Source organism: Lepidochelys kempii, chromosome 27 (genome assembly GCF_965140265.1).
Source record: "Lepidochelys kempii isolate rLepKem1 chromosome 27, rLepKem1.hap2, whole genome shotgun sequence".
NCBI classification, from domain to species: domain Eukaryota; kingdom Metazoa; phylum Chordata; order Testudines; family Cheloniidae; genus Lepidochelys; species Lepidochelys kempii.
This window is the reverse complement of record NC_133282.1, coordinates 10,705,237-10,732,474: the sequence shown is the minus strand read 5'-3', so window position 1 is coordinate 10,732,474 and position 27,238 is coordinate 10,705,237. Positions and strand designations below refer to the sequence as shown.

At 51.1% G+C, this 27,238-nt stretch overlaps 1 protein-coding gene across 2 annotated transcripts in view; it reads right to left on the bottom strand.

The window, feature by feature from the left end:
- Window positions 1-27,238, bottom strand: part of KCNH6 (potassium voltage-gated channel subfamily H member 6) — a 101,049-nt gene that overhangs the window by 33,506 nt on the left and 40,305 nt on the right. Inside the window, exons 3-5 of one of the 2 annotated variants that reach the window (XM_073326208.1) lie at window positions 21,074-21,229; window positions 9,081-9,155; window positions 3,263-3,474 (exon numbers count right to left, since the gene is read on the bottom strand). In XM_073326208.1, the coding sequence (XP_073182309.1) occupies window positions 3,263-3,474; window positions 9,081-9,155; window positions 21,074-21,229 (443 nt within the window). The remainder of the gene's footprint in view (window positions 1-3,262; window positions 3,475-9,080; window positions 9,156-21,073; window positions 21,230-27,238) is intronic. The other variant, XM_073326209.1, reaches the window with a different exon arrangement.

Genomic DNA, 27,238 nt, shown 5'->3' with positions numbered 1-27,238 from the left:
TCCTTTTTGAACCCTGTTATAGTCTTGGCCTTCACAACATCCTCTGGCAAAGAGTTCCACAGGTTGACTGTGTGTAGTGTGAAGAAATACTTCCTTTTGGTTTGTTTTAAACCTGCTGTCTATTAATTTCATTTGGTGACTCCTAGTTCGTGTGTTATGAGGAGGAGTAAATAACACTTCCTTATCTACTTTCTCCACCCAGTCATGATTTTATAGACCTCTATCATATCCCCCCCTCAGTCGTCTCTTTTCCAAGCTGAAAAGCCCCAGTTGTATTAAACTCTCCTCATAAAGGCAGCCATTCCAGACCCCTAATCATTTTTGTTGCCCTTTTCCGAAACTTTTCCAATTCCAATAGATCTTTTTTGAGATAAGGCGACCACATCTGCACGCGGTATTCAAGATGGGAGTGTACCATGGATTTATACAGAGGCAACATGATATTTTCTGGCCTATTATCTATCCCTTTCTTGATGATGCCCAACATTCTGTTCGCCTTTTTGATGGCCGCTGCACATTGAGTGGATGTTTTCAGAGAACTGTCCACAATGACTCCAAGATCTCTCTCTTGAGTGGTCACAGCTAATTTAGACCCCATCGTTTTATACGTATGGTTGGGATTATGTTTTCCAATGTCCATTACTTTGCATTTATCAACATTGAATTTCATCTGCCATTTTGTTGCCCAGTCCCCCAGTTTTGAGAGATGCGTTTGTAGCTCTTCCCAGTCTGCCTGGGACTTAACTATCTTGAGTAGTTTTGTATCATCTGCAAATTTTGCCACCTCACTGTTCACCAGTTTTTCCAGATCGTTTATGAAAATGTTGAATAGGTCTGGGCCCAGTACAGACCCCTGGGGGACACCACTATTTACCTCTCTCCATTCTGAAGACCTTCTGCTCTTCCACTAGTGCCTTTCTGCAGGTCTCATTCCCTGAGCCATTTACTTCTGCGGGTGGAAGCGGGAATCCCTGCAGTTCGGCATCTTAAGGCCACGGCGGATACCAGGGATGTGCGATCTCAGTCTATGCATTAGAGGCTCCCTGGAGCCAGGCTCTCTGCTGTCTGACAGATCTACCCCTAGGCGGGAAGGAGGCAGCTGGGTATTTCCCAGTTAATGTAACCCCCCCACCCCTCTGCGCCCCCTTCCCTTCCAAGGAGCCTGGAAGATGGAAACACCATCACCTTGCGCAGCGTCCCATGTGGTGAAGGGACACTGCCACCTGGTGACTGCCGGAGCAACCACCAGCCCCTGTGCTTGCAGGTGTCCCCTCCACCAATTCCTGCAGTCAGCGCGCAGAAAGGAGACCTCCACAGCCCACGCAAAGACGTCGGCTGGGGCGGATCTCCCGAAGAGTGGGGGTAAGGGACAGCCTTGCCGAAGGCAGGTACATCCCTTTCCCCCTGCAGCTGGGTAGAAAAACCTGCCAGACCTTGGGCCTATTCCACAGGAAGAAAAAAGAAAGTTAATCTGACTTATTTCAGGGGTGCACGAATGACGATGCAGACTTCACTCACACACGCACCATGTGGGTCTGCCCCCCCCCCCCCCGCACTCCCATTGCTGCTGAGACACAAAGAATTTTCACCCAGGAAAAACGACACTCTTGTCGGGGAGGTTTGCTACCGAGACGAACAGCTTTTTGGCTCCAGGGAAGAACGATGGTGTCGTGCCAGCCAACAGCAAGGGAGAGCCCCGCAGCTGGCATCAATCCACAAAGGGTTCCCCGGAGCGACGCTGCTTTATGCCAGCTAGGATCTGGCCCACTCCCTTCGCCAAAGCTCTGCTGATTTCCACCAGTGGAGGGCCGGGCCCACAGGCTCGGGCTGAGCTGTTCTGTACCTAGCCTGAGCCCAAACACCTCCCAGCCAGCCACCGAGCAGAAGGAAGAGAGGGAGGGTGGGGGAGGTGGTGATTACTATGGGCTAGATCATAACTGCCAACTGCCCCAGCGAGTCCCCATTGCATCCCTGCTTCCCCCTTGCTCTGGGGGAGGAGGAATTACTTCAACCCTTTGGTCAAGCAGCTCCCGCCTTTCATATGCCCACCAGCTATGGGCCAGGGCTCCTCCTAGTCCCTGCCCCTCTCTGCCCTACGGCCCCACGCCTCAGATGCTTGTAGCGGAGGGTGAAAGGCAAGTAGTAGCCACAATCCGAGCAGAGGAGTAAGGGAGAATCGACCACCCTGTGATTCCCCTGCATGGCGGAGGAGGGCAATGACAATCTAGCCCTGTGTGAACCCTAGTGACTATGCCCCCAAACAGTGACAGCAACCCCACAGCACAACCTCCCCTGCACGGTGGCTCCTAGTCACGATGGGGATTGCCCTACAGCAGCCCCTCTAGGCTGGACAGACAGACAGTGTCATGGCCAGCATCCTGCAGACGCTGGTTTTCTGGGGTTAAAAACACGTCAGAATGTGTTTGGAGCCCATCTGGGCCACAATCTCTTGTTCTCTGCCATGAGCGAGGGAAGCCCTCTGGAGAGCCACACGCATGCACTGGGAACAGCTTTCAGTGGGGCTGCCCTGGGGGAGCCCAGGTGCAAAGAGAGAAGCATGGACAAACAGAGTGAAATGCTGCCAGCTGGGTGTGTCCGTCCCCAGCCCCGGCTGTGCCGGAGGGGAGATGAGGAACTGAATACCAAGCATGCAGGGACCCTGCCCTGTCCCCACTCAGCTGCTCCTTCAAATGCGTGAATCTCCCCCTACCCCGCGGCTGTTCCACAAACGATCGCGAGTGTCCCCACTACACTATGGACAATGGGGAACGGCCTCCAGGATCCCGACTTCTCCCCACAGGAGACGTAGTCTGGCCAGGGAGGCCAGCCCACAAGGGAGAAAGGGGACCTGAGACACAGCTCCCAGGAGGCAATGTGGCCCTGCAGAGAAATGCAGTTTAACATTGAATTGACCCCAAGGCGACACATTTTGCCATTTCCAACTCGAAACTTTTCGTTCAGTGAAAAATCTCAAGATTTCAACATTTGGACCCGCAAAAGAAAAAAAAAGTCATCAAAACATTGCAATTTGTTGTGGGACAGAAATTCCCATTTTCGCTCTGCTCTGCAAAGTAATCTGCCCCTCCCCTCCAAATCTGCTCCAGAAACTAGTGGGATCTGCCCCTCCCCTCCAAATCTGCTCCACGAATTAGCATGCACACCCACCCTCACCCCATGCCTGCTCCACGAATTAGCACAATCATTCCCTCCACCTCCCAGGAGTGCCCCTGGCTTGGGGAGAATGCCCCTCTGCCCCCTGTACCTGTGTGACTTTCTCGGTGACGTTCTGCGTGCGCTCTGTCACCTTGTGGGGTGCGATGATCTCGATCTCAGTGGTGGAGCCCGAGCGGTGCTTCTCCAGGTTGAACTCCACAAAGTTGAGGGTGAACTGCGGGATCTGGCTGATGGTGCGGTACCTCATGAGGTCGGAGTCCGAGGTGGAGTTCTGGGGGTTGGGCTTGGCTTGGGAGGCCTCTGGAACAAATTCAGGAAGGAGAGAAACGCTCAGGAGAGCGACAAAAACAACAATTAACCATCAGCGTTCTAGTCTCTGTGGACAAGGGAGCCCAGGATAAGCCATCTGAGAGAACCTGTCTGGAGAGACAACGCTATTGCAAAGGGCCCATTTTGCCTTGGTACCCAAACACAAAGGTCAAAATTCTCCAAAGCCACTCGTGATCTCGGGTGCCCAACTTGAGGCACCTGAAAGGGGCTTGCTTTTCAGAAAGAGCTGAGAACCCACCCCCTAAAAACAAAGCCCCTTTCAGGTGTCTCAAGCTTGGTGCCGAAAAATGGTGGATCCCTAGTCACTGCTAAGGCCCAGGCCAATTGGCCTGGATTCTGATAGCCATTGGTGGGGGCCGACGCTGCAGTGGCAGGATACGAATGTAAACAGAATCCAGAAAACTGTCAAAGCCTAAAATTACAGATGGGGCCCATCAGGCCGCGGGCCTCCACCGGCAAGACTCTTGAGGCTTTTACCTCAGCTTCTCCTGCCCTCTGAGCTGGGTTGGCTGTTCGTCCTGGCTCCTCAAACTAACATCTCCTTGAGGGACGCGGAATTGAGTGCTGCTTTGGCAGGGCAAAGAGAGCACAGATGGAGTCCTACGATCTGCCCCCAAAGCCGTACCACATCCCATCCAATCCATCCCCATGGGCCAGGGCAGGATTGTTCCCTGTGGGGTATTTTCCTAGCATTCTTCCAGTCTAGTTTAATGTTCTAGGCATTAAGGCTTCTACCCCTTTCCCTGGGACATGATTCTCCAGCCCAGTGGATCTCACCAGCAGGTCATTTTTCCTAAAACACCCTCAATTTTTCAAATACAAACAGCTTACGTGTCAACCTTCCTTCATTCCATCCCCTGTTCTCCCCAGCCTTATTTGTCTCCTTCGGGTTTACAACCTTTCAGTATTTGTGGACTCTCATGTTCCCTTCCCTGACCGTGGCTTAGCCAAGCGGCACATATTCAGCTCATTCCAGTTTTCCTCCTCAATAGATCCCTCCAGCCTGCTGACCGTTTTAGTTTCTCTTCTCTGGTCCCCAACCTATTGGCCAGTATCTTTCTTATGAGAACGAGGAGCCCAGAAACGAACACAAAACTGCAGCTGCATTTGTCCCAGAGCCTTACAGAGAAGGACTAATTCTTCCCTGCCTCAATGCCTGATATCTCTGCACCCGCAGCCCCAAAGTGCACTGGCCTTCTTTGAGACATAGCAAACTCCTGTCTATTTTATTGTCCACTCTCACCTCAAGGGGCCAGAGGGTCGAAAGAACAAAACAAGGGTGGGACTGCCCTACCCTTAGTCCCAGTGAAGTCAATGGGAAAGCTCCCACTGACATCAATGGGAACAGAGGTAGGCCAATGCTGACAGCTTAGAAAAATCCCACCTGAAGTGGGGAAGATTTTCACACATGCTCAGCACACTGAGCACCTGTTGGGTGTTGAGCTCTTCTGAAAGTCTAGATACAGGGATCACACTGGGGGCTGTTGAGCAAATCTGGCCTCATTTAGGAGGCTAAAGCTCTTCAGAAAATCCAGCTCCGATTGTGGGTGCTGGGCACTTAAAAATGTGTCTCTGAGCTATTGAAAACCTAGGCCTGAGGCCTGTCTCAGCTTTACTTCTCCCCAGCTCTCTATCTCCCATCACGTGACTATATGATGAATTCTTTCTGCCCCAGTGTATCCACTTTGCTTTTTTTCTTTAATTCAGGCTCTTTCAGCCACCTTTCTAGGTCTCTCCGGATTATTGCTCTGTCCTCTCTGCATGTCTCCAGTAGAGCCGGTTGGACATTTTTCGTGAAACGTCTTTTTGTTTTTTAAAGTCAGAAAATGCCGATTTGCCAAACCCAAAACTCACTGCAGAGAAGTGCCAGCTTCGAGGACGTTTTGGTCCAGGCTGGCATTTCTGGTACGATGGAGAGGGACCCATACCAGTGGTCAGGGCACACGCCTGGCATGCGGGGGATCCAGTGTCAAGGCCCTGCTCCGAATCAGCTGCCCGCTGAGTGCCCGAACCATGGAGCTCTTGGCTCTGCCGGCATGGCTCTCTCTCATGTTTGGTTCCAATGCCGAGCGAAACACATTTCAAAACCTTGATATTTTTCATGAAATCTGCAATGCCTCCCGATTCAGTATCCTCTGCAAAGGTCAATGACACGCCGTGACCATGGTGATGGGATTTCCGGATTAAATACTTGGGCCCTCATCCTCAGAACATGAAGATTATATGTATTACATCTACCGTATTCACTCATCTAAACTCACTCCTCCCCCTTTGGGAGCAGTGGGACCGGAGTCAGGAAAGAGCCTGGAAGGGTTTGGACATGGCGGATTTACAGTGCAGATCGGTTCACTCAGAGACTGTCACACACAGACCTAGATCATCAAAGGTATACAGGCGCCTAACTCCCATTGGTTTCAATGATTTCAACTCCCATTGGTGTCAGTGGGACTTAGGTGCCTAAATCCATTTCGGGAATGGCTGTAGACACACAGCCAGATCTACAGGCCAAGACACATCCAGAGATCCCCGCACTTGGAAACATACTGGAGTCAGTTTATGCTCTGGGAGACACCCCCCTTACCGCTGCTTCTTTAAGGCAACGTAGGGAAAAACTCCCCCAGGGACCCTCAGAGCAGATGAGAGGAAGGCCCGTCTGCTGGAAGAGTTTTGCACCACCTCCCCATTGGTAGCGACACATCTGCTTGTGCTTTTCCCCTACCTGAGTTTGCCCTCCTCTCCCTGAATTTTCTCTGGAACTCAGACCTGGTGACCTCAAAGTTGTCCAAGGAGGAGACCCTGCGGAGGCTGCCCCCAGGGTGAAGCCGAACCAAGCCCCAAGCAGCTTCGGACCCCAGTGGGCCCAGGAAGGGAGGCTCTCGTTTCGGGGACGAGTGATGCACGGTGGGGATGGCCTCCAGGCTCGGCCTGCTCTCCTTTTCCAGGAGGGACTCGGTCTCTGACTGGACACAGTTCTCCTTGGGAGGAGTCTTCAAGTCCCTCAGAATCAGGGAGTCGCCCCTGGGCTTGAAGACAGCCAGGAGAGAGCGTTTGGTTAGGAGGAGCCCTGGAATGCTGAGGCGGGAGGGGAGTAGGGTCAGGAAAGAGGAAAGACAGAGGGCTGGGTAGCGCTGCCGTGTCGTGGGTTAAGCTCCCACTGGGACCGGAACTGAGCACACCTTGTTACATGACTAATGGAATCCCACTAGCCTTAAGAGCCTACGAGCCCCGACTCCATGTACGACTGCGGGACCCACCAACAACATCCTGTTCCGTTAAGCCTGGCTGAGCATGGAGTAGCTTGCAAGGTATTGCTGAGCCACTAGCAGATAGGAAACAGGCTGGAGCAAGAGAAAAAGAGGAAACCCCAGAAGTGGATTTACCTGGCATTCGGTGGCTTCGATTCACAGTGTTTCTAGGACCTAAGGCATGAGAGTGAAAAGCTAAACACGCCCTTTTCTCTCCCCACTGCCTGCTGAGGGAGTTTAAAGAACCAAGGGTGGTTCAATGTACAAAGTCCTTCACCTGTGGTTGACAGCGGCTGCCTAATCCACACCAGAGACAAGATCCTGCCACTGGGGAAACTGCTGGACATGCAGATTCAGTTATTCGCAGGCTTTCCTGTCCCACCCTCTCCTCGGTGCCTGCTAAACTCCGTTTTTTGGACACTGAGGCAAGGTCTCCTGACTTAAGAGACGCCTATAATGACAAGCCTGAAAAACAACCAACCCCCAGCTCGGAACGCACGTGGCATGAAATCTCAGCACCCCAGAAGTGTCGCGTTTCTGTCAATGTGCCCAACAGAGACCAGGTCCCAAGGATTTAAGGACTTTCCCGCAGTCAGCCAGGGTAAAAAGCCCAAATTGCACATTTCAGGCTCTCGCAGGGCTTGGCTACCAGGAATGCGGTGATGTCCGTGACTCTTCTGAGGGAAACCAACCTAACCCCACCTCACCCCAAACACCCTGCCAAAGTACTGGCAGTAGCTCAACCCTGCTTTGTCCGCAGAGATTCTGCACAGGCCCCGCCAGGCCCTTCGCCAGGCTGCTGGCCTCTCTCACCACGCTGGTCCTCAAAAACCTTCACTGAGCTTCTGATTGAGCTGCACGTTTATTCTGAAGCTCACAGCCTGTTCTGGCTTAGCAAAATGGATCACAGCGATCTGAATTTTATTACCTCCAACTCTTTTGCTGATGGCCCCTTTGCTCTTGCTCGGCAACTGTCACTCAGGGAAGGCTCCACTCAAGGCAACAGAAAGTCAACTTGTCCCAGGGGCACTTGGCAACACTCCAGATGTCTTCTACGTGGACATACTTAGAGCTTTTGACAGCCCAGCAGGAATTGTCTACCTGTATGTACCTACGACCTTTGACAGCCCACCAGGTGCATTTTACCCAAAACGTACCTACAACAACAACTAATAGAGCCGCTGTATTCTCTCTTGACAGACCAAGTACACTTGACAGCACACCGAGCACCTTGTACCAGGAGATACGTAAAGCATTTGGCAGCCCAGCAGGTGCCTTCTACCTAGACGTATCTAGAACGTTTGGCTGCACATGTGCTTGCTACTTGTACATACCTGGAACATTTGCAGCAGTCAAGAGGATAATGAGAATGGCAATCTCTTAAAAAGTTCTAATACTAACAGACCAAGAACTTTTTCCCTACCCCATTAAGTCGATGCAGTCATGATTGTTGCTGTCCCTAATGCATAGGGACAACATAATCTTTGCTGGTACAATAGTGGGGAAGAGCTGGACAAGATGACTCGATAGAATGTATTTGAAACTCCGGGCTCATGATAATGCATGGGGGTGACACAAGGATTGGCAGGAAAATTTTACGAGATGTGTAATTTCAAGGAATATTTGCACCAAAATTCTGGAGTTTTGCCCATTGATTTCTACCAGATCCATGCAGGTCCCAGTGCCACCATCTCAAGCCAGTGCTATGTCCTATCTTAAGAGCAGTGTATCTGTGCAATCTTTCCGGGCTTTCTTTCCTACCCAAAGGGTTCTAGAATCTGTTAACACTTCGACAAAGAAAGTCCTAACGAGCTAGCCCCTACCCCTAATCCAAACGCTGGGGGTTCCAAAAGCCATTCCTCACTGCTGCACTAAACTCTGTTGCCAGCTGAGGGCAGTGGTATGAAGGCGTGGGTGTGAATGCACAACATGTGCGGTTGTACGTATGTACGTACCGCTTCTTTCTCCTGGCTGGAAACAGAGCTGTTCAACTGTGCATCACAGGCTACATACTGCCAGCAGCTAATGGAGATTCTCCTTTAGTTCTAGTGGTCAGGGCTGGAGCTCTGAACGCAGAAGGTTCTCGGGTCTGTCCCCACTGAAGTTCCGAGCCTCAAAGGCAACAACCACAAAGTCCCTTTGGCTCTGCGTTTAACCATTAAGAGACAGAGCCACTAAATTCAGATACTGCACCAGCCACAGCAGCTACTGATGGGGGCAGGGTGGGGAGAGCCAAGGAAGAGCGCTGGGTCCTGTCCTAATGTATCAGCTTATATCGTACAAAGTCTATGGTTACCTTTCCATAGTCAATGGCTACTCCATCAAACTCACTGGTGGGCAGAGATTTCCGCTGGATTTTGAGTCGCCGCAGGGACGGGAGACTAAACTTCAACCTCTTACCTTGACCTTGTTAAAAAGAAAAACACAAACAAAACACAAGAGACACAGATGTAACCTAGCTGCACATGAAGCCAGGTGCCCTGAGCAAAGCAGGTGGGGGCCTGGGGGGCCAGGGCCAGGGATACAGCCGAGCTGTGCTCAGCCACAGGGAGGCGCCCATGTGGTTGGCCTGATAGGACTGCTGCCTATGGCTGTGATGAACACTCAACTGCTCTGGATTCAGCTGTCCATTCTAGTGTCTGGCTAGCAGGGGCAGAATCGACAGGCGGCGAGGCTGGGCCATCCCCGTGCCTGCCAATGGTAACATTAGGTCGCTACCAGTCCAGGATTGCCTTGGATGGGTGTCCTAGAGAGGAACGGTTCTGTAGCCCAGCCCCCCGGCTGCCTGGACCCAGCCGTCACCCAGTCCAGTGCTTAATTTGTGCCAGGGCTTAGCCCCGGCACCTCTGTGGCAGTTCTTAGCCCCGGCACCTCTGGGCTTGCTGCATCAGTTCTGAAAGTAAATAATTGCTTGAGCCTCTACACCTCTTTCATTACAAATTAAGCACGGACCCAGTCCCTACACTATGCCACAGAGACCAACTCCTGGACATTCACCATGATCAGCTGGGATCCCACAGTGAAATCCAAGTTTCTTAGTGCCATGCAAGGCCACACGGAGAATTTCACTGGTGACAGGACCCAGAGCTCTGAGCACTGGCTCCATCCCACCTCTGTGTCCAGCTTATAAACCCAAATGCCTCTCCTTAGCAGGGTGGGCACATCAGGTCACCCTTTCTCCTGGTGCAGTCAGACCTCATGGGACCTTCTCCCAACCCCTGCCAGTTAGAGGAGAATCCTAGTGTGGATTCTCTCCCCCAGGGAAGTGCTAACACTTGCCCTGATTTATTTGTTCTATGTTTGACTACTGTGTCCCGCCCAAGCTGGGAAATATACAGCTGAGATTTCCAATACCATCTAAGGGATTTGGACAGAATGGGAGTGGAGCGTCTAAATCTCCCAGGTGGGCTTTGGAAATCAGCCTCTAAAGTTACCACACCCCAAAACGACATTAGAAGAACATCAGTCAGATTGCAAAGCCAAGCGTGCCAAAGCTGGGGATTGCTAGAGTTAAGGTTGCCCGGACCCATGCCTGAGCTCCCTGCTATTAATGCCCAGGCAATGAGGAGGAGGAAGCTGCTGGATCGGAGTGCGGAGGGGATACAAGCCGTCTCTGGGAAAGGAGCAGGGGGGAGTAGATTGGGGCAAGGGGTGTGGGAAGGCAGGAGGACTGGCAGTGGAGGCTGGCAGTAGGGAGAGGCAAACTGGGAGTAGGAGTTGGGATGGGTGTAAACTGGGATTGGCTGGGCAAAGAGATTGGGGAAAGGACCTGGGGGGACCCTGAGATTGGAGGAGCTCAGGGAGGGCAACTGGGAGGCAGTAGGCCTGGGGGATGTGGGTACGGGCAGGAAAAGGTGACTAGAGGCCAGCGGGGAAAGAGAGAAATAGCTTAGATTAGGAGCTGGGAGAGGGAAAATGGGACTGGCTCAGCCAGGAGACTGGGTTGGGAAGCAGAGGGGAAGAGGGGGACTGGGAATCTGGAGCAGGAGACTAGGCCTAGCTAGGTAAGAAGAATGGGGCTGGGATAAAGATCCCAGGGTGGGGAAGAGACTGGACTGGGATAGGTTCGGGGTGGAGGGGAAGAGGCAGAAGGCTGAAGCCAGTAGAGCCCACTCCCCTCCAGAGCCTGGAACGGAACCCAATATTTCTGAGGGGGGGAGTGATAGCTCAGTGGTTTGAGCATTGGTCTGCTAAACCCAGGGTTGTGAGTTCAATCCTTGAGGGGGCCATTTAGGGATCTGGGGCAAAAATTGGGGATTGGTCCTGCTTTGAGCAGGGGGTTGGACTAGATGACCTCCTGAGGTCCCTTCCAGCCCTGATCTTCTATGAGTCTCACCATTGCTCCACTGTCAGCAAATATCTGTGATACCCCCTGGCAAAGTGTCCCATCCTCCCTCTAGTGCTGGCCCGAACAGGAGGACTTGTGGCACTTTAGAGACTAACCAATTTATTTGAGCATAAGCTTTCGTGAGCTACAGCTCACTTCATTGGATGCATTCAGTGAAAAATACAGTGAGGAGATTTATATACACACAGAACATGAAAAAATGGGTGTTTATCATGCACTGTGTAAGGAGAGTGATCACTTAAGATGAGCTCTTACCAGCAGGAGGGCGGGGGTGGGGTGGGGAAGAAAACCTTTTGTAGTGATAATCAAGGTGGGCCATTTCCAGCAGTTAACAGGAACGTCTGAGGAACAGTGGGGGATGGGGATGGGGGGAAATAAACATGGGGAAATAGTTTTACTTTGTGTAATGGCACATCCACTCCCAGTCTCTATTCAAGCCTAAATTAATTGTATCCAGTTTGCAAATTATGCTTATGCTCAAATAAATTGGTTAGTCTCTAAGGTGCCACAAGTCCTCCTGTTCTTTTTGCGAATACAGACTAACACAGCTGCTACTCTGAGGCCCACACAGAGGAGAACAAGCTACTATTGTCTGAATGCATCCGATGAAGTGAGCTGTAGCTCATGAAAGCTTATGCTCAAATAAATTTGTTAGCCTCTAAGGTGCCACAAGTCCTCCTTTTCTTATTGTTATCAGTTACTCCCTAAACTCCTATGACAGAGGTCTGTGCAGAAAATCTAGAGGTTCCAACCCTGCTGATGACCCATGTGGGTGCCAGGATGATGTCACAGGATGGAATTTCTGTTTTTTCAGTTTGCTCTTTTAAAAACATAGGAAATTACACACAAAAATTATGTTAATAGAGCTTGATTATGGTTGCAAAGCCCTCGAAAGTTAAGAAATGCCAGAGTTAAGGTTGTCTGTGTAACCTTAATTCAGCCCCATTATGCAAATGCATTACGATACAGCCTCTAATTACATGATCACATACACTATTTCTTCCAGTGGACCCCTGCCTCATTCAACACGCAGTATGGACCTGCTCAGGGGATGAATCAGGGTTGTGTAATAAAGAAGGCAGTTGTCTGTAGGACCTTTGCTGCTGAAGTTGGAAGGTGTGGTGGATACGATAGGTGATTGCAGGCACAGAAAGGATGGCTTCATGGTTAAGTCAATTTAAGGGTGTTCTGGAGACCTGGAGTCTACCTCTGCCCACATCACAAAGTTCCTGTATGATGCTAGGCAAGTCATGTAAACCAAACTTTTCACAGGTGGTCACTAAAGGCATGTTCCTCATTTCCTGGCTATCTGACTTGAGACTCTGGATTTGCAGAAGTGCTGAGCACTCTGAGATGCAAGTGAAGGCAAGGGGAGCTGTGCTTTGAATATAAGGTGCTGTATAATGTTAAGTACCTAAATAAGGACCACATTCTCAAAAGAGCCCAGCATCCAATGTGGAGGGGTGTGTGTGTGACAGGGCTAAGTACTGCTATGCAGAAAGGTGCTAATGACTCCCAGGGATGGTCTTGAATCCAAAGACTACCACAGACCTCCTTAAGCCAATGGGGGTGCCAAGTACCCTTTTTTTAGGCTCAACAGAAGTAATCAAGTCCCTTTATGTAGTAAAGACAACTGCACACAATGGGGGCTACTACTCAAGGACTAGGCTGCAAGACAGTCAAGGAATTATGATGTGATTGGAATAACAGAGACTTGGTGGGATAACTCACATGACTGGAGTACTGTCATGGATGGATATAAGCTGTTCAGGAAGGACAGGCAGGGCGGAAAAGGTGGGGGAGTTGCACTGTATGTAAGACAGCAGTCGGACTGCTCAGAGCTCCGGTATGAAACTGCAGAAAAACCTGAGAGTCTCTGGATTAAGTTTAGAAGTGTGAGTAACAAGGGTGATGTCGTGGTGGGAGTCTGCTATAGACCACCGGAGGAGGGGGATGAGGTGGACGAGGCTTTCTTCCGGCAACTCACGTTAGTTACTAGATCGCAGGCCCTGGTTCTCATGGGAGACTTCAATCACCCTGATATCTGCTGGGAGAGCAATACAGCAGTGCACAGACAATCCAGGAAGCTTTTGGAAAGCATAGGGGACAATTTCCTGGTGCAAGTGCTGGAGGAACCAACTAGGGGCAGAGCTCTTCTTGACCTGCTGCTCACAAACCGGGAAGAATTAGTAGAGGAAGCAAAAGTGGATGGGAACCTGAGAGGCAGTGACCATGAGATGGTCGAGTTCAGGATCCTGACACAGGGAAGAAAGGAGAGCAGCAGAATACAGACCCTGGACTTCAGAAAAGCAGACTTTGACTCCCTCAGGAAACTGATGGGCAGGATCCCCTGGGAGAATAACATGAGGGGGAAAGGAGTCCAGGAGATCTGGCTGTATTTTAAAGAATCCTAATTGAGGTTACAGGGACAAATCATCCTGATGTGTAGAAAGAATAGTAAATATGGCAGGCAACCAGCTTGGCTTCACAGTGAAATCCTTGCTGATCTTAAACACAAAAACGAAGCTTACAAGAAGTGGAAGATTGGACAAATGACCAGGGAAGAATATAAAAATATTACTCGGGCATGAAGGAGTGAAATCAGGAAGGCCAAATCACACCTGGAGTTGCAGCTAGCAAGAGATGTTAAGAGTAACAAGAAGGGTTTCTTCAGGCATGTTAGCAACAAGAAGAAAGTCAAGGAAAGTGTGGGCCCCTTCCTGAATGAGAGAGGCAACCTAGTGACAGAGGATGTGGAAAAAGCTAATGTACTCAATGCTTTTTTTGCCTCTGTCTTCACGAACAAGGTCAGCTCCCAGACTACTGAACTGGGCAGCTCAGCATGGGGAGGAGGTGACCAGCCCGCTGTGGAGAAAGAAGTGGTTCAGGACTATTTAGAAAAGCTGGATGAGCACAAGTCCATGGGGCCGGATGCGCTGCATCCGAGAGTGCTAAAGGAGTTAGCGGATGGGATTGCAGAGCCATTGGCCATTATCTTTGAAAACCTATGGTGATCGGGGGAAGTCCTGGACAACTGGAAAAAGGCTAATGTAGTGCCCATCTTTAAAAAAGGGAAGAAGGAGGATCCTGGGAACTACAGGCCAGTCAGCCTCACCTCAGTCCCTGGAAAAATCATGGAGCAGGTATTCAAGGAATCAATTCTGAAGCACTTAGAGGAGAGAAAAGTGATCAGGAACAGTCAGCATGGATTCACCAAGGGCAAGTCATGCCTGACTAATCTAATTGCCTTCTATGACGAGATAACTGGCTCTGTGGATGAGGGGAAAGCAGTGGACGTGTTGTTCCTTGACTTTAGCAAAGCTTTTGACAAGGTCTCCCACAGTATTCTTGCCAGCAAGTTAAAGAAGTATGGGCTGGATGAATGGACTATAAGGTGGATAGAAAGCTGGCTAGATTGTCGGGCTCAACGGGTAGTGATCAATGGCTCCATGTCTAGTTGGCAGCCGGCATCAAGTGGAGTGCCCCAAGGGTCGGTCCTTGGGCTGGTTTTGTTCAATATCTTCATAAATGATCTGGAGGATGGTGTGGATTGCACCCTCAGCAAGTTTGCAGATGACACTAAACTGGGAGGAGAGGTAGATACGCTGGAGGGTAGGGATAGGATACAGAGGGCCCTAAACAAATTAGAGGATTGGGCCAAAAGAAATCTGATGAGGTTCAACAAGGACAAGGGCAGAGTCCTGCACTTAGGATGGAAGAATCCCATGCACTGCTACAGACTAGGGACTGAATGACTCGGCAGCAGTTCTGCAGAAAAGGACCTAGGGGTTACAGTGGACGAGAAGCTGGATATGAGTCAACAGTGTGGCCTTGTTGCCAAGAAGGCCAATGGCATTTTGGGCTGTATAAGTAGGGGCGTTGCCAGCAGATCGAGGGACGTGATCATTCCCCTCTATTCGACATTGGTGAGGTCTCATCTGGAGTACTGTGTCCAGTTTTGGGCCCCACACTACAAGAAGGATGTGGAAAAATTGGAAAGAGTCCAGTGGAGGGCAACAAAAATGATTAGGGGACTGGAACACATGACTTATGAGGAGAGGCTGAGGGAAATGGGATTGTTTAGTCTGCAGAAGAGAAGAATGAGGGAGAATTTGAACTTTCAACTACCTGAAAGGGGGGTCCAAAGACGATGGAGCTCGGCTGTTCTCAGTGGTAGCAGATGACAGAACAAGGAGTAATGGTCTCAAGTTGCAGTGGGGGAGGTTTAGGTTGGATATTAGGAAAAACTTTTTCACTAGGAGGGTGGTGAAACACTGGAATGCGTTACCTAGGGAGGTGGTAGAATCTCCTTCCTTAGAGGTTTTTAAGGTCAGGCTTGACAAAGCCCTGGCTGGGATGATTTAGTTGGGGATTGGTCCTGCTTTGAGCAGGGTGTTGGACTGGATGGCCTCCTGGGCTCCCTTCCAGCCCTGATATTCTATGACAGGTCAGAGCTAAGCCAGGTAGATTAACAGGGTTTTCCCTTGTTGCAAACACAGTGGCTAAGATATCAATTGCACGGTGGTGTTTGAGAGGAACTAAGCCAGCAGAAAAAACAGTTGTGAGCATAACCCTGAAAAGAAGCAGAGAGACAGAGCTCCTTGGGCACAGAGTAGACAGCTGGAGTGGCAGACATGGGAATTTCTGAGCACGGAAACTGCATGCTGTTCTTTGTTTCCACTGTGTTCAGGGGAACAGGACTTTGTGGACATTTCTTTGCGAACAAACAAGTTTACCCCAGGAATAGACCTGACTCACCTCTCAGATTTTTCATCCAAATGTAAACAACCATGCAAGGCCCTGAATTTTGGCTAACTGCTCAGGCCAAAAGGGACAACAGTCCTGGGCTAACCAAACCGTGTTAACTGACCTGGGCTAACCATTGATCAACCACAATGAACTAGTTACGGTAGCAAAGCAGTTTCAGTTATAACCTCTTCCTCACCGTGCTCTGTAACTTTGACACATTCATTTTTAGGGGCCAAACTTTCCATGCTTGGCCTGAGCAGAAAGGGTGAATCTGCAATGCAAACTTGGAGGAGAATCTGATTGGTCAAAATCTGACACCCAAAACCAAAATTTTCTGTCTGTAAAAAATAGTATTTCCCCACACCACACACAACTCCAACACAGGAGGAGTCTGAATCTTGCAGTGCAGAAAATGATCATGCTGGAGAATGTCTGAGACCAGGCTGATAATAGTCAGATGAGATTGAAAAATTCCTTCTGATTATGTGCATCTTGAACTCGGTTACTCTGTCACCTCTGTGGTATGTCCAGGGTGGACGATGGTATTTGTGATGACCTGCAAAACTCGTGACTTCACCGCTCCTAAAAAGTCAAGCTGAGACGTGTCGATACTGTCATGTGACAATGGTAAAGAATCTTGGAAAGAGTCACTTTCTTCCAACACTGAACAAGGAACTTTACTGGAATCAGGAAAGTGCTCTCGCAACTTCACTGGAAAGCTTCTGTCAAGATAAGTGGCTCTGCACTTTTTCAGATTACTGTACCTCTCTCAGGAGTCTGATTTGTCTTGAGTACCCCCAAGTTTCACCTCACTTAAAAACTACTTGCTTATAAAATCAGACATAGAAATACGAATGTCACTGTGCGCTGTTACTGAATAATTGCTGACTTTCTTGTTTTTACCATATAATTATAAAATAAACCAATTGGAATATAACTATTGTCTTTACATTTCAGTGTATAGTCTATAGAGCAGTATCAACAAGTCATTGTCTGGATGAAATTTTAGTTTGTACTGACTTCGCTCGTGCTTTTTACGTAGCCTGTTGCAAAGCTAGGCAAATATCTAGCTGAGTTAATGTACCCCCTGAAAGACCTCTGCGTACCCCCAGGGGTACACATACCGTTGGTTGAGAATCACTGGTCTAGAAGCTTTCTCTACCCCCTCTTGCCTGGCTTCCAGCTACCCATTTAAAGAAACTGGGCACATATCCTTCCCCAAAACGCTGTACAGCATCAAGAATATCGAGGAGACACCGGGCTGGATTCTCCACTGTCCTGCATGGGGTCTTGCCATTTGCACCAGTGAGAAGTGCGTGCAAATGTTTCCACTCTGGCATGGTAGCGTTGTACACCCATTTTGCACTGGGGTAAATAACTACCCAAGGTGCAGGGCCGTGGAGAAGCAGGCCCTCAAAGGACAGCACCCAGCCTTTCCCAGCATGTCACAATCTAAATCCCCTTCCTGATGGGACTCCAATGACCCCAATGGAGTGGCTCCTGCTCACATCAGCGGGAATCCTGGCCCGTTGTCATCGGCTCACGCTGCGGGTACTCCCCTGGCTCCTGGGTAGCTGCTGTAACTCGGCACACAGGCACAGGTGTTGTCCCTGCTCCCCACAGCTCACATGCCAAAGGCCAAGAGCAGAAACCGCAAGCACGGCATATTTTACGTATGTATATGCCCTGCCACAGATGCTTTGCTTGCTGGCCGGATCTACCCTGCCTGCCCCATAAACATCTGCAGTTATGCGGCCACAAGCTTCCATGTGCCTGGTTTTTTTAACTCATAATTGCTTCAGTGACCTTAAGTCTGAGGCACTCACTGTAGGCAAGGGCTCACAGCAGCCACTCACTGAAATGCAGCCCCCTCTGGGGTGGAACACAGCTCACAGCATCCTCGACCAACCTCTTAAGGCAGGAAATGGAGAAGAATCCCATCTCCCAGAGAGGCTAGTGGAAGGAGTGCAATTACCCAGGCTGGAATCTTTGCAGGATGCCAGCCTCACGTGGAAAGCACCATAGGATCTTGAACAACTGTAGCAGGCCAGGTGTATTTCTCGGCTGGAAAAGAAGCCCCTTGGTGGCTCCTAACCCCCTGCTGGAAGCGTTTGTGCTGGCTCCGTGGGCAGGTACGTATAAAGCAGCCCCGTGGCACTCCCGGGGTGTCTCCCATCCTAGCACTGAACGTGTTTAGTTGGTAAGACGGGCGTGACTGCAGCAAAGAGCAGCAGGGCTGCACTGGAAAGAGAGACAGACCGTTGTTGGGCTGTCAGTTTCTTAGGAAACTAACATGCTCTGAAAACCAATCCCTGATCTTGGCCTTCCAAAGGGCAGCTGTGACACATGAGTTCTGGAGTACAGCGGACGATGGCTGGGCCTAGGAGAGCAGCGTGAGAGTGTCTAGCCAGGAGCCAGCCAAAAGGAGTTTGTGACGTGGCCCCGGTGTCTCCCGCTGTGGGTCCAAGGACACTGGGGCTAACGTACAGCTGGGGGAAGCAGGTGAGTACAACTTTTCAGGAGGCTGCAGCAGGCAGGCAGATCCTGTGTTCTCTCTGGCTCTCAGACTAGCACAGACCCTGCTACCTAGCATCAATGCACCTGCTCTTCCTAAAGCCGCCCTGGAATCAGCCCTCCTGGAAGGGATCGGCTGGCTACCTTACACTGTCCCCTCTGAATGACAGGATCTGTGCATACTATCTCCACCTGCTGGGGTGGCCCCGTATTACATTTGTATTGGACAAAAATGTTTCTCGCTCCCACCTTCTGAGGATATGTTTCAGAGACTCACTTAAGCTGATCCTATTGAGATGAAAACAAATCCAGAACCCGCTCACCATGTGCTGCCATACGAATTCACACTGATTCCACATACATGTGAGCATCTGCAACAATCCAGCAAACATGCCTGCAGAACTGGCTGGATGTTTAACACACATGGCTGGGACACACGATATAGTGAAATACCTCCAATCCAAACATATGTAAAGGGCAGCATCCCGCCTCCTAATCCCAGGGGAACTTGACCAGCTCTGCTGGATTTGACATATATATTCTCTCCAAGGGGTGACGGAATTCACAGAGATGCACAAGCCACCAGATTGGAAACAGTTTAGACTAGAGAGAAGATGGAAACTACTTTGGAGATCTGGGTTCTGTTCCCGGCGCTGCCAGTGGGCTGCTGTGTAACCACCAGCAAATCACTTCATCTCTCCAGGCCCTTACTGACCGTCCCACTCTTTGGGACAAGAGCGGGCTGTTATTCTGTGTCTGTACAGCACCAAGCCCTGTGGGGCTCTGCTGTCAGATGGGACAGCTAAGAGCTGCTGTAAGAATAAAATATCAGCCACAGAATTCAGCCCCCTGGGGTCTGGCTCCCAGAGAACTTCACCTCCTACCGCCCCTGAAGGGTGGAGAGAAGGAAAACACCCCTACAATGTGAAACGCACAGCTGTGCTGTCCCAGCATCTCAAAGGGCTCTTGCTTCCAGACTCCCAGCCCCAGCCTGGAAGCAATGGGGATGCAGTGACTCACGAGACAACATCAGACCTCACACATCAGCGCCAAGGGAAACAGGGCAAGAAAGGGACATTATCCACTGTTGCTCCAGCCAAGCAAGGGGTGAGCTGGGGAAACAGGACTCAGCCTCCAAAATCTTCCTTGCCCCTAACAATGAGGTCTCAGATCAGCATGATACTCCGAGTTCACGAACACCCCTAGATCCCAGTGATGGAACAGACTGCCCTTCGCCCCAGTCCACTGGGGTGGCCACTGCCTGACACTTCAAACCCCCTTTCCCCAGCTCCCCATGGCTCACTGGGGCCATGCTGCAGCATGTGGGGAAGGGAATCCTTCATGAGCCCTCAGGAGACCAGCTGATAGTCTGAAGCATGAGAGCTGCTTCCCTCCCCGGCGCCCCCTCCCCCCCATAGCATCAAGACGAGTGTCATCACAGGTCATTGACAGTAGTGTCTGTTTCCTGAGACTGAGGCTGGCATGCCAGGGTGCATATCTCTAAACCAGACAACATTAAACCCGAGAGCGCGTTAGGACGATGGCCGAGCCAGTTGGGGGTGGGGCACTGACTCAGCTTTCGTTGGGAATCCTCACCTCGGTGGGATCTCCCTCCAAGCTTCCCAGCGACATGTATGAACACAAGCCGGCAGCAGGCTCCGCACGAGGGCGCTGCAAAGGGACCTGATGGGGCAGGCAGCAGATGTGCAAATGGGTGGAAGAGCAATAGCGAGCCCGGTCAGGAGGCTGTCTCCAGGCAGCGTGCCGGAAGGAAAGGGCTGAGACGGGTCCTGAGCACCAGGCAATCCATGGAAGGCAAGAGGACAGGGGGGTTGGTGGTACAGGTAAAGCGTAGATACTGTACTTTCATAGCGGTACCTTGCTAGAAGCAGAGTATGTACAGAGTGTATATAGGGCACGGGGTAGCTGGGGGTATGTACAGAGGTAGAGGACGGTGAGGTGTAGATATAGGAAAATACAGCTATAAGCAATGTATGGGCAAGCTACACAGAAAGCTAGCTTGAGAGGAGGTGCGGCTGTATGCGAGGCATAAGGCAGTTACAGATGTGCGTGCAGTAAGGTCACAGGCAACGGATGGGAGGGACGGGGGTGCAGGAGAGGCATGGGCATGCTAGCAGTACATGGTTAGGTGGGAGGGGTGGGGGTGGGCGACAGGCAAGGGGGGGTACAGGTACTATGTGGGAAGGTACAGTTCCCTCCGAGGGGAGCTGGGGCATTCGGACACATCTAGGCGAGGTGTAACCGTGTGTGTGCGGGCAGAGGTGGATGCAAAGGGACAGGGAGGTCCGAGGGGAGGGCTTCCCCCGGAGGATGGGTTCTGCTTCAGGATCCCCAGGACTCAGCTTCCTCTCGGCCAGGGAGATTAGGTTCCATCCGCCTCCCTTTGCAGAGCTGCCTCCTTGTCTCGCTGTATCACTGCTGGGGAGTCGCTCTCCATGGCTCCAGGCTCAGCGGCAGGACAGTCTTCAAGATCTTCCTTTGGCAACACGCTGCCTCCCAGAGCCAATTGGCAACGAGGCCACTGCTTGGTCAGGAGCTCGGGCCCCGAACCAGGCCACCGGGCCACCAGCCCCCTGGCGAAGGCACCTCTGAGTTCCAGAGAAAATTCCAGGGTCGGATTCACCAAGCGGAACCTACCCAATCCCCCGCCCTCCTCCCCAATCCCTGCCTGGGGACCCCGGCTCTCGCTCACCTTGGCGCCAGCCCTGGGACAGTCGCTGGTGGAGACTCCGGCTGGCGCTCTTAGCAATGAGCTTGGCCAGGTCCTCGAAGTTCAGGATGAACATGATGACAGCTGCTTCCTCGTTCTTCACCGGGACCACGTCCACCAGGCACCGGAGGCATGACACTGCCATGGGAAAGGGAGCAGGGGTCAGATCATAGCTGGGGGAGGGGGGCCTAGAGCATCCACCACCACTGCAAACTCCCCCCCCCCCGCCCCCCAGGTACAGCTCATGCCCTAAAACTTGGGACTTCCAAGGAGGAGAGAACACCAGAGCAGGGTCCTCTCTGGTATTAACAGGGCCATCCCATGTTACAGCAGGCCAGTCCCATTCGACAGCTAAGCCCAACCAGCTGACCTCTGAAATATTCCCAGAGCCCCAGGCAGGCAACGGGCTCCCAGCCGGCCACAAGCCAAACCCACCTCCCAGGAGGCTGCTGCAAGTGTCAGCCTGCTGCTGACCCACGGCGCCGTCCCAACAGCCGGAAGGGGCAGCAGATTCTCTGGGGGTGCAGCAGGAAGCTCCGTGGCACAGCAATGGCTGGGTCAGATAAATGGCAGGACGGGCCGGTGGGGGCTGCTCGAGGCATTTGCCAGTGCAGCAGCTGTGCTCGTGACGGCCACCATGTCGGCCGACAGTGGGGCAGGTACCGGGGACCTCCGGAGCTACGACGCCCGGCTCCCCGGCCAAAGCTTTAACAGCCTGTGGAATGGACGTGGAGGGGGACCAGCAATGCACAATCCCCCGTGGGTCACCTGCTCCCCTGGACAGTGATGTCTTTTGGTATCAACGTCCCGCCCCTCCTGCTCTAAGGACACAACGTGAGCAGCTGCCGTGTGCAGCACTGGCTGGCTGTGGCTGGGTGAGCCGCTCGGTGGCGGCATCACGTCCCCAGGGGCGGTGGATTCTTCCCAAGGCCCTAGGAGATCAGGCTCTTCATCCCCGAGGCTTGTTCCTTTGTGTGATTAAACCTGCCCAGATGGGAATAGACTCAGGACAGGTGGGATTGAGGTGGGACTGCCTCCAAGGAGACCAGGCTCTCCACCCATGGGCTCTCCCCTCCTCACAGGGCTCCCACAGAGAACAACAGCGCCCAAGCCAACTGGAGCCCAACGCAGCTGACCGTGAAGGGTGAGGGGACGTGCATGCAGGATGCAGGGTGATGCACTGGGGGGGCAGCACATGTTAATTAGGATCAGCTGCCACCTGTAGCTTCCTCCCACCCATGCATTCCACAACATCCCCTCCTTCCCTCTCAGTGGGCTCCCCAGCTCCATCCATAGACCACCCTCAGACGCACCCTGCCTTCTCTCCCCATCCCATATCACCCGCCACTTCCCCAAAGTTCCCCCAGCACCTTCCCCTCTTCCCAATCATTATCTGTCCCCTTTGCTGCCCTCCAGCCAATGAAAACCAGGAATCAAGATAATCTGAGACCAAGCCCCTTCTTCCCCAGCCAGGCCCTCACCACTCCCACTCCACAGCAGCCTCCAGGCCTCCCCCGCCCCGTCTAGAGCCCCTTCACCCCTGCCATGGCTGGCCCAGCCCATGTAAGGGGCTAGCCACCTGATGTTTATTGCTAGAGGCCAAGCAGTTAGAAGCACTGATGTCCAGAAATGGCACTGATGTCCAGTGGGAGCAGAGGGAAAAACACACCCTATCAGCAGACCAAGAGACACCAGCTACCTCGGTGGGGGGGGAGTGTTTTCTAAGGAGCTCAAAGTGCTGCATGCTCACCGGGAACTGAGCTCTTGAGTATCTGGCTCCAGCTGTTGGTGCGGAGGACTTGGGACTCTGGCCCTGAGTTCTTGAAAACCGTGGGCCCACAGGGAGTGTCTTAGCCAGTCCAGATTTGACGTATGTGTTTCATTTCCAGGACAGTTATTTATGTTCATTAGTTTTTAATTAGCACTTAAAGCATTGGTAACTAAAAATTCAGAACAAAATATGAAGCTTATCTGTAATCATTTAGCCTCCTGAGATCTGCTGTTCATAATCAATAAATAGCTAATTGCCATGCAATACCGATGGCAACTCTAAATATTGATTTAATTTAAACAGCTCAATTAAAAACAACCCATTTCTAAGCCTTGTGCATCATTTATCTACTTGTTCACTCCTCTCCAAGGGCTCAGTCGGGAGCTGCCTCTCACACCTGTGCAGGGCAGCAAGGTGGGGCGGGGCGGTTAGAAATGTCCTGCCCAGTCTGGGCTACCCGCATCGCCAGTCTGGGGGTGTGGGGAGGGGAAGAACACCAGCGGTGTGCAGATGGAGGAGGAGTGGACAGAGCCTGGCTCCACCCCCTCTAATGCAGTGGCCATGCAGCTGAGCCAGAGCAGAAGGGGAAGTAAGGCGTGCCAGGTATAGGGCTGGCTGGTGCAGCCTTTTTCCTGCCTGGAGCAAGCGGGGACCAAACAGTGGCTCTCAAGGCTCAGTTGGGGTCCCCGTCTGCTACGGGGGAAGTGCAACCACACAATGTCCCCCCTCCTGAGGAACGTCAGCCCGGAAGCGGGGATAGTTTAGAACTCGGATCCTCCTGCCCCTGAAGCCCAGGTCCTTGCCTGCTGTCCAGTTGTCAGCCTGTGAGCTGTTCAGATTCCACCCAGGAGCGGGGCACACACATGTTTGCCAGTTCATTACACTACCACATTACAAAGAGTGGCACAGAGCCCTGATTTACTCAGCGTCTCAAGAGACTCTGGGTCAGAGCCTGGCTTGAGCCACTAGATAAGACTAAAAGAAAAGGAGGACTTGTGCCACCTTAGAGACTAACCAATTGATTTGAGCATAAGCTTTCGTGAGCTACAGCTCCCTTCATCGGATGCATGCAGTGGAAAATACAGCGGGGAGATTTTATATACACAGAGAACATGAAACAATGGGTGTTACCATATACACTGTAACCAGAGTGATCACTTACGGTGAGCTATTACCGGGGGGAGGGGGGGGGGATAATATCAACCTTGATTATCACTACAAAAGGTTCCCCCCCTCCCACCTCTGCTCTCCTGCTGGTAACAGCTCACCTTAAGTGATCACTCTGGTTACAGTGTGTATGGTAACACCCATTGTTTCATGTTCTCTATGTACATAAATCTCCCCACTGTATTTTCCACTGAATGCATCCGATGAAGTGAGCCGTAGCTCACGAAAGCTTATGCTCAAATAAATTGGTTAGTCTCTAAGGTGCCACAAGTCGCCCTTTTCTTTTTGCGAATACAGACTAACACGGCTGCTACTCTGAAACCTAGATAAGACTAATAACTGTTCTACTGCATCTGAGTTTAATGAGCATTTAAACACTTTTATCCTGAAGGCTCACAAATATTTGAATCTGTAACTCCGCAGGCAGCTTTTCAAACACAGGCTAATAAAGATCTGTGTGGTGCCCATGGCTCCCTCTTTATCTAACCAAGCGGGGGCTGCCTTGTCAGCATGAATAAGCCAGTGACTCTGGGGAGAGAAGTTTCCTTCAGTGAGGCAAGATGTACAGCTTTAATAACAATGGCATTTGACGAGCTGTATTCATCTGGCACGGAGATTGGATAACTACATCTTGGGAGAGCAGAACACAGACAAATGGGATGCTGGAGTCAGACATCATCCATGTAACGAGGTGACCCAGATCTGTATGATTTCAACGTCCCATTCTTCACGGTCTGCTATTTAGCCAACCACCCCTGATCAGAGATGGAAGCAGGGCCTGGAGTCGGGTCATGTCATTAACTCTGCTTCTAAGCGGCAGGCAGCCTCACAAAAATGCACTGGAAAGGATTTTCATATCACAGCTTGCAAATGCAGGTATGCCATGCCGTGATCTAGAGAGCCAGTCAGAGAATGATGAGCTAGGATAGCCATACACACCGAGAATCATGTTTGGTACCTTTCTAGTTACTTCCTACTTTCCCATTAAAATACATACTAATCCCATGCTAAGCCCCATTAAGTGGCATGGTCATTGCTTGTCAATCCCTTACATGCTAAACACCCTTGTAATAACATGCCAAGACATCATAAAGCTGCGTTGTATATACCTGCTAACCATCATTGCAGTAACATGCTAAGACACCATGAAACTACGTTGTGATTCCATGCCGTGGCATCATGAATGCCCATTGCAATTCCATACTAGGCCTCTATGAAATGGCACCGTTCTCCTGCCAATTATACCAGATGCATTTAAAGCAACTACAAAGCTAATTGCAATTGACCTAGACTAGAGTATACAGTTAAAATCTTATGGTAGCCCTTTCCTAAAGCAGTATGTGATCATCCCTGGTACTGGGTGACCTTTGACAGATTTCAAGTTTAGTAGGTTTCATCTGGCAATGGGCAAGAACAGGCTTTCTCGGAAGATTCCCAGCCTGGAAGGAAGTGTTGGGAGAAGGGACTCAGTTTGTAATCAGTGTCAGAGCTAAATCAGTGCCCCATAATGGTTCTAGGAGGCGCTGTGCTGCTAGAAGGGCAGTTTTTTGGATAAGCGACAACCACCAGGGCCTGTGCACTAGTCGTTATTAAAAATCCCACAGCACTTTCCACAAGATCTGGGGTGTTAAACGTGACATCCTGGCCAAATTCCACTCTGAGGAATTACATTCGGCTTCCCTAAACTCTGTTGGATGCAGGAGTCTTCTTCACTTCCTGGGTGTCCTATAGCTGCTGCGTTAAACCGCTGCCCTGCCCTAGAAGCAGCTGCATTTCTACTTGTGCGCTGTGGGCGTGCAATCCATAAAATGCCTCGGGATCCTTTGGGATGAAAGCTGCTGTGTTTGCACACGCTATTATTATCCTGAGAGGGGGGTGTACCCACACAATGCGGCACCGCACGGGCATTTTCCATCCTCACGTGCCTAGGCGCATTTGGGCATCAGGAAACCCCACTGGCACGCTCGCCCCGATGGGACGGCTTTCCTCCTTGGATCACTTGGGGGTCTTAAGCTCTTGCACTTGCTAGCGGAGTCTGAGAAAATCTGCAGCCATCTCTTCCCATGCTTGAGATAGGACGGTGGCGGTGGGCAATGTGGGAAAGTGAGAGAGAAAGAATATACTCCTGTTCTTCAAACCCTTGCCTCGGCAGGGTTCTGCAGAAAGCAGCACAGCCCAGTGGCAATTAGTTTCTGTTTCGTACAGTGCTGATTCCTTATCTCCCTCATTCTGCTCTGTGATTAACAGGCAAGAGTTGACAAGCAAGGGGGATTAGCACATCAACAGGCACCGTGTTGCGCTGATGTTCCTATCGGGAGCTTCATTCCCCCGCATAGCCAGCATTCCCCAAGCCCTTTCTCTCAGCCATTGCGGGGAAGGAGAGGGAACAATCTCCTCTGTGCATGCAATTTTACAGAGCTCAGGCTTCTATAATCAGGAGCAGATGGCTGGCTTCTCGGAACTTTAAAATCTGCCCTGACATCAGTTACGCACATACACAAAAGAACGGGAAAGCAAAGGACAGAGTTAAATCCCTTTAAAGGGCCAGACAGCCAGGATTATTTTTTCAATCGATATCGGATAAATCCATTTAGAGAGTGAGGTGGGCAGGGAGACAGGGCTGGTATTGTCAAGAGCAAAATCCATTTCAAAGGATGGGCTGGTCATGTAAGAATCAGAGCTGATGAAATAGTAAATAAAAAATCCCAAACCATCCACCCTAATTTGCAAATATTTGTATGAATGAAAAAGTGGTGCTGGGTTTGCTGGGCTGTTAAATCTACACTCAAAAGTTAAGTTGACTCAGCTGCAATGTGAAATGGGTGAAAAATCCACACTCCTGAGCAACATAGTTAAGCCGACTTAACCCCAGTGTAGACAGTGCTAGGCTGATGGAAGAATTCTTCCATCCACTCAGGGTATGTCTACAATGCTACGGCTGTGACGCTGTAGCACTTCAGTGTAGACGCTACTGCTCCGATGAGAGGGGCTCTCCCGTCAGCAAAGGTAATCCACCTCCCTGAGAGGCAGGACCTACATCAGCGGAGGAATTCTCCGGTCGATCTAGCGCTGTCTACAGTCGGTATAGTGATGCCTGGCTGTTTCACACCCTTGAGGGAGGTAGATATGCTGATGTAAGTTCCCAATATAGACCAGCCCTTAGTTACCACCTCTTGGGGAAGTGGATTAAATACAGGGACGGGAGAACC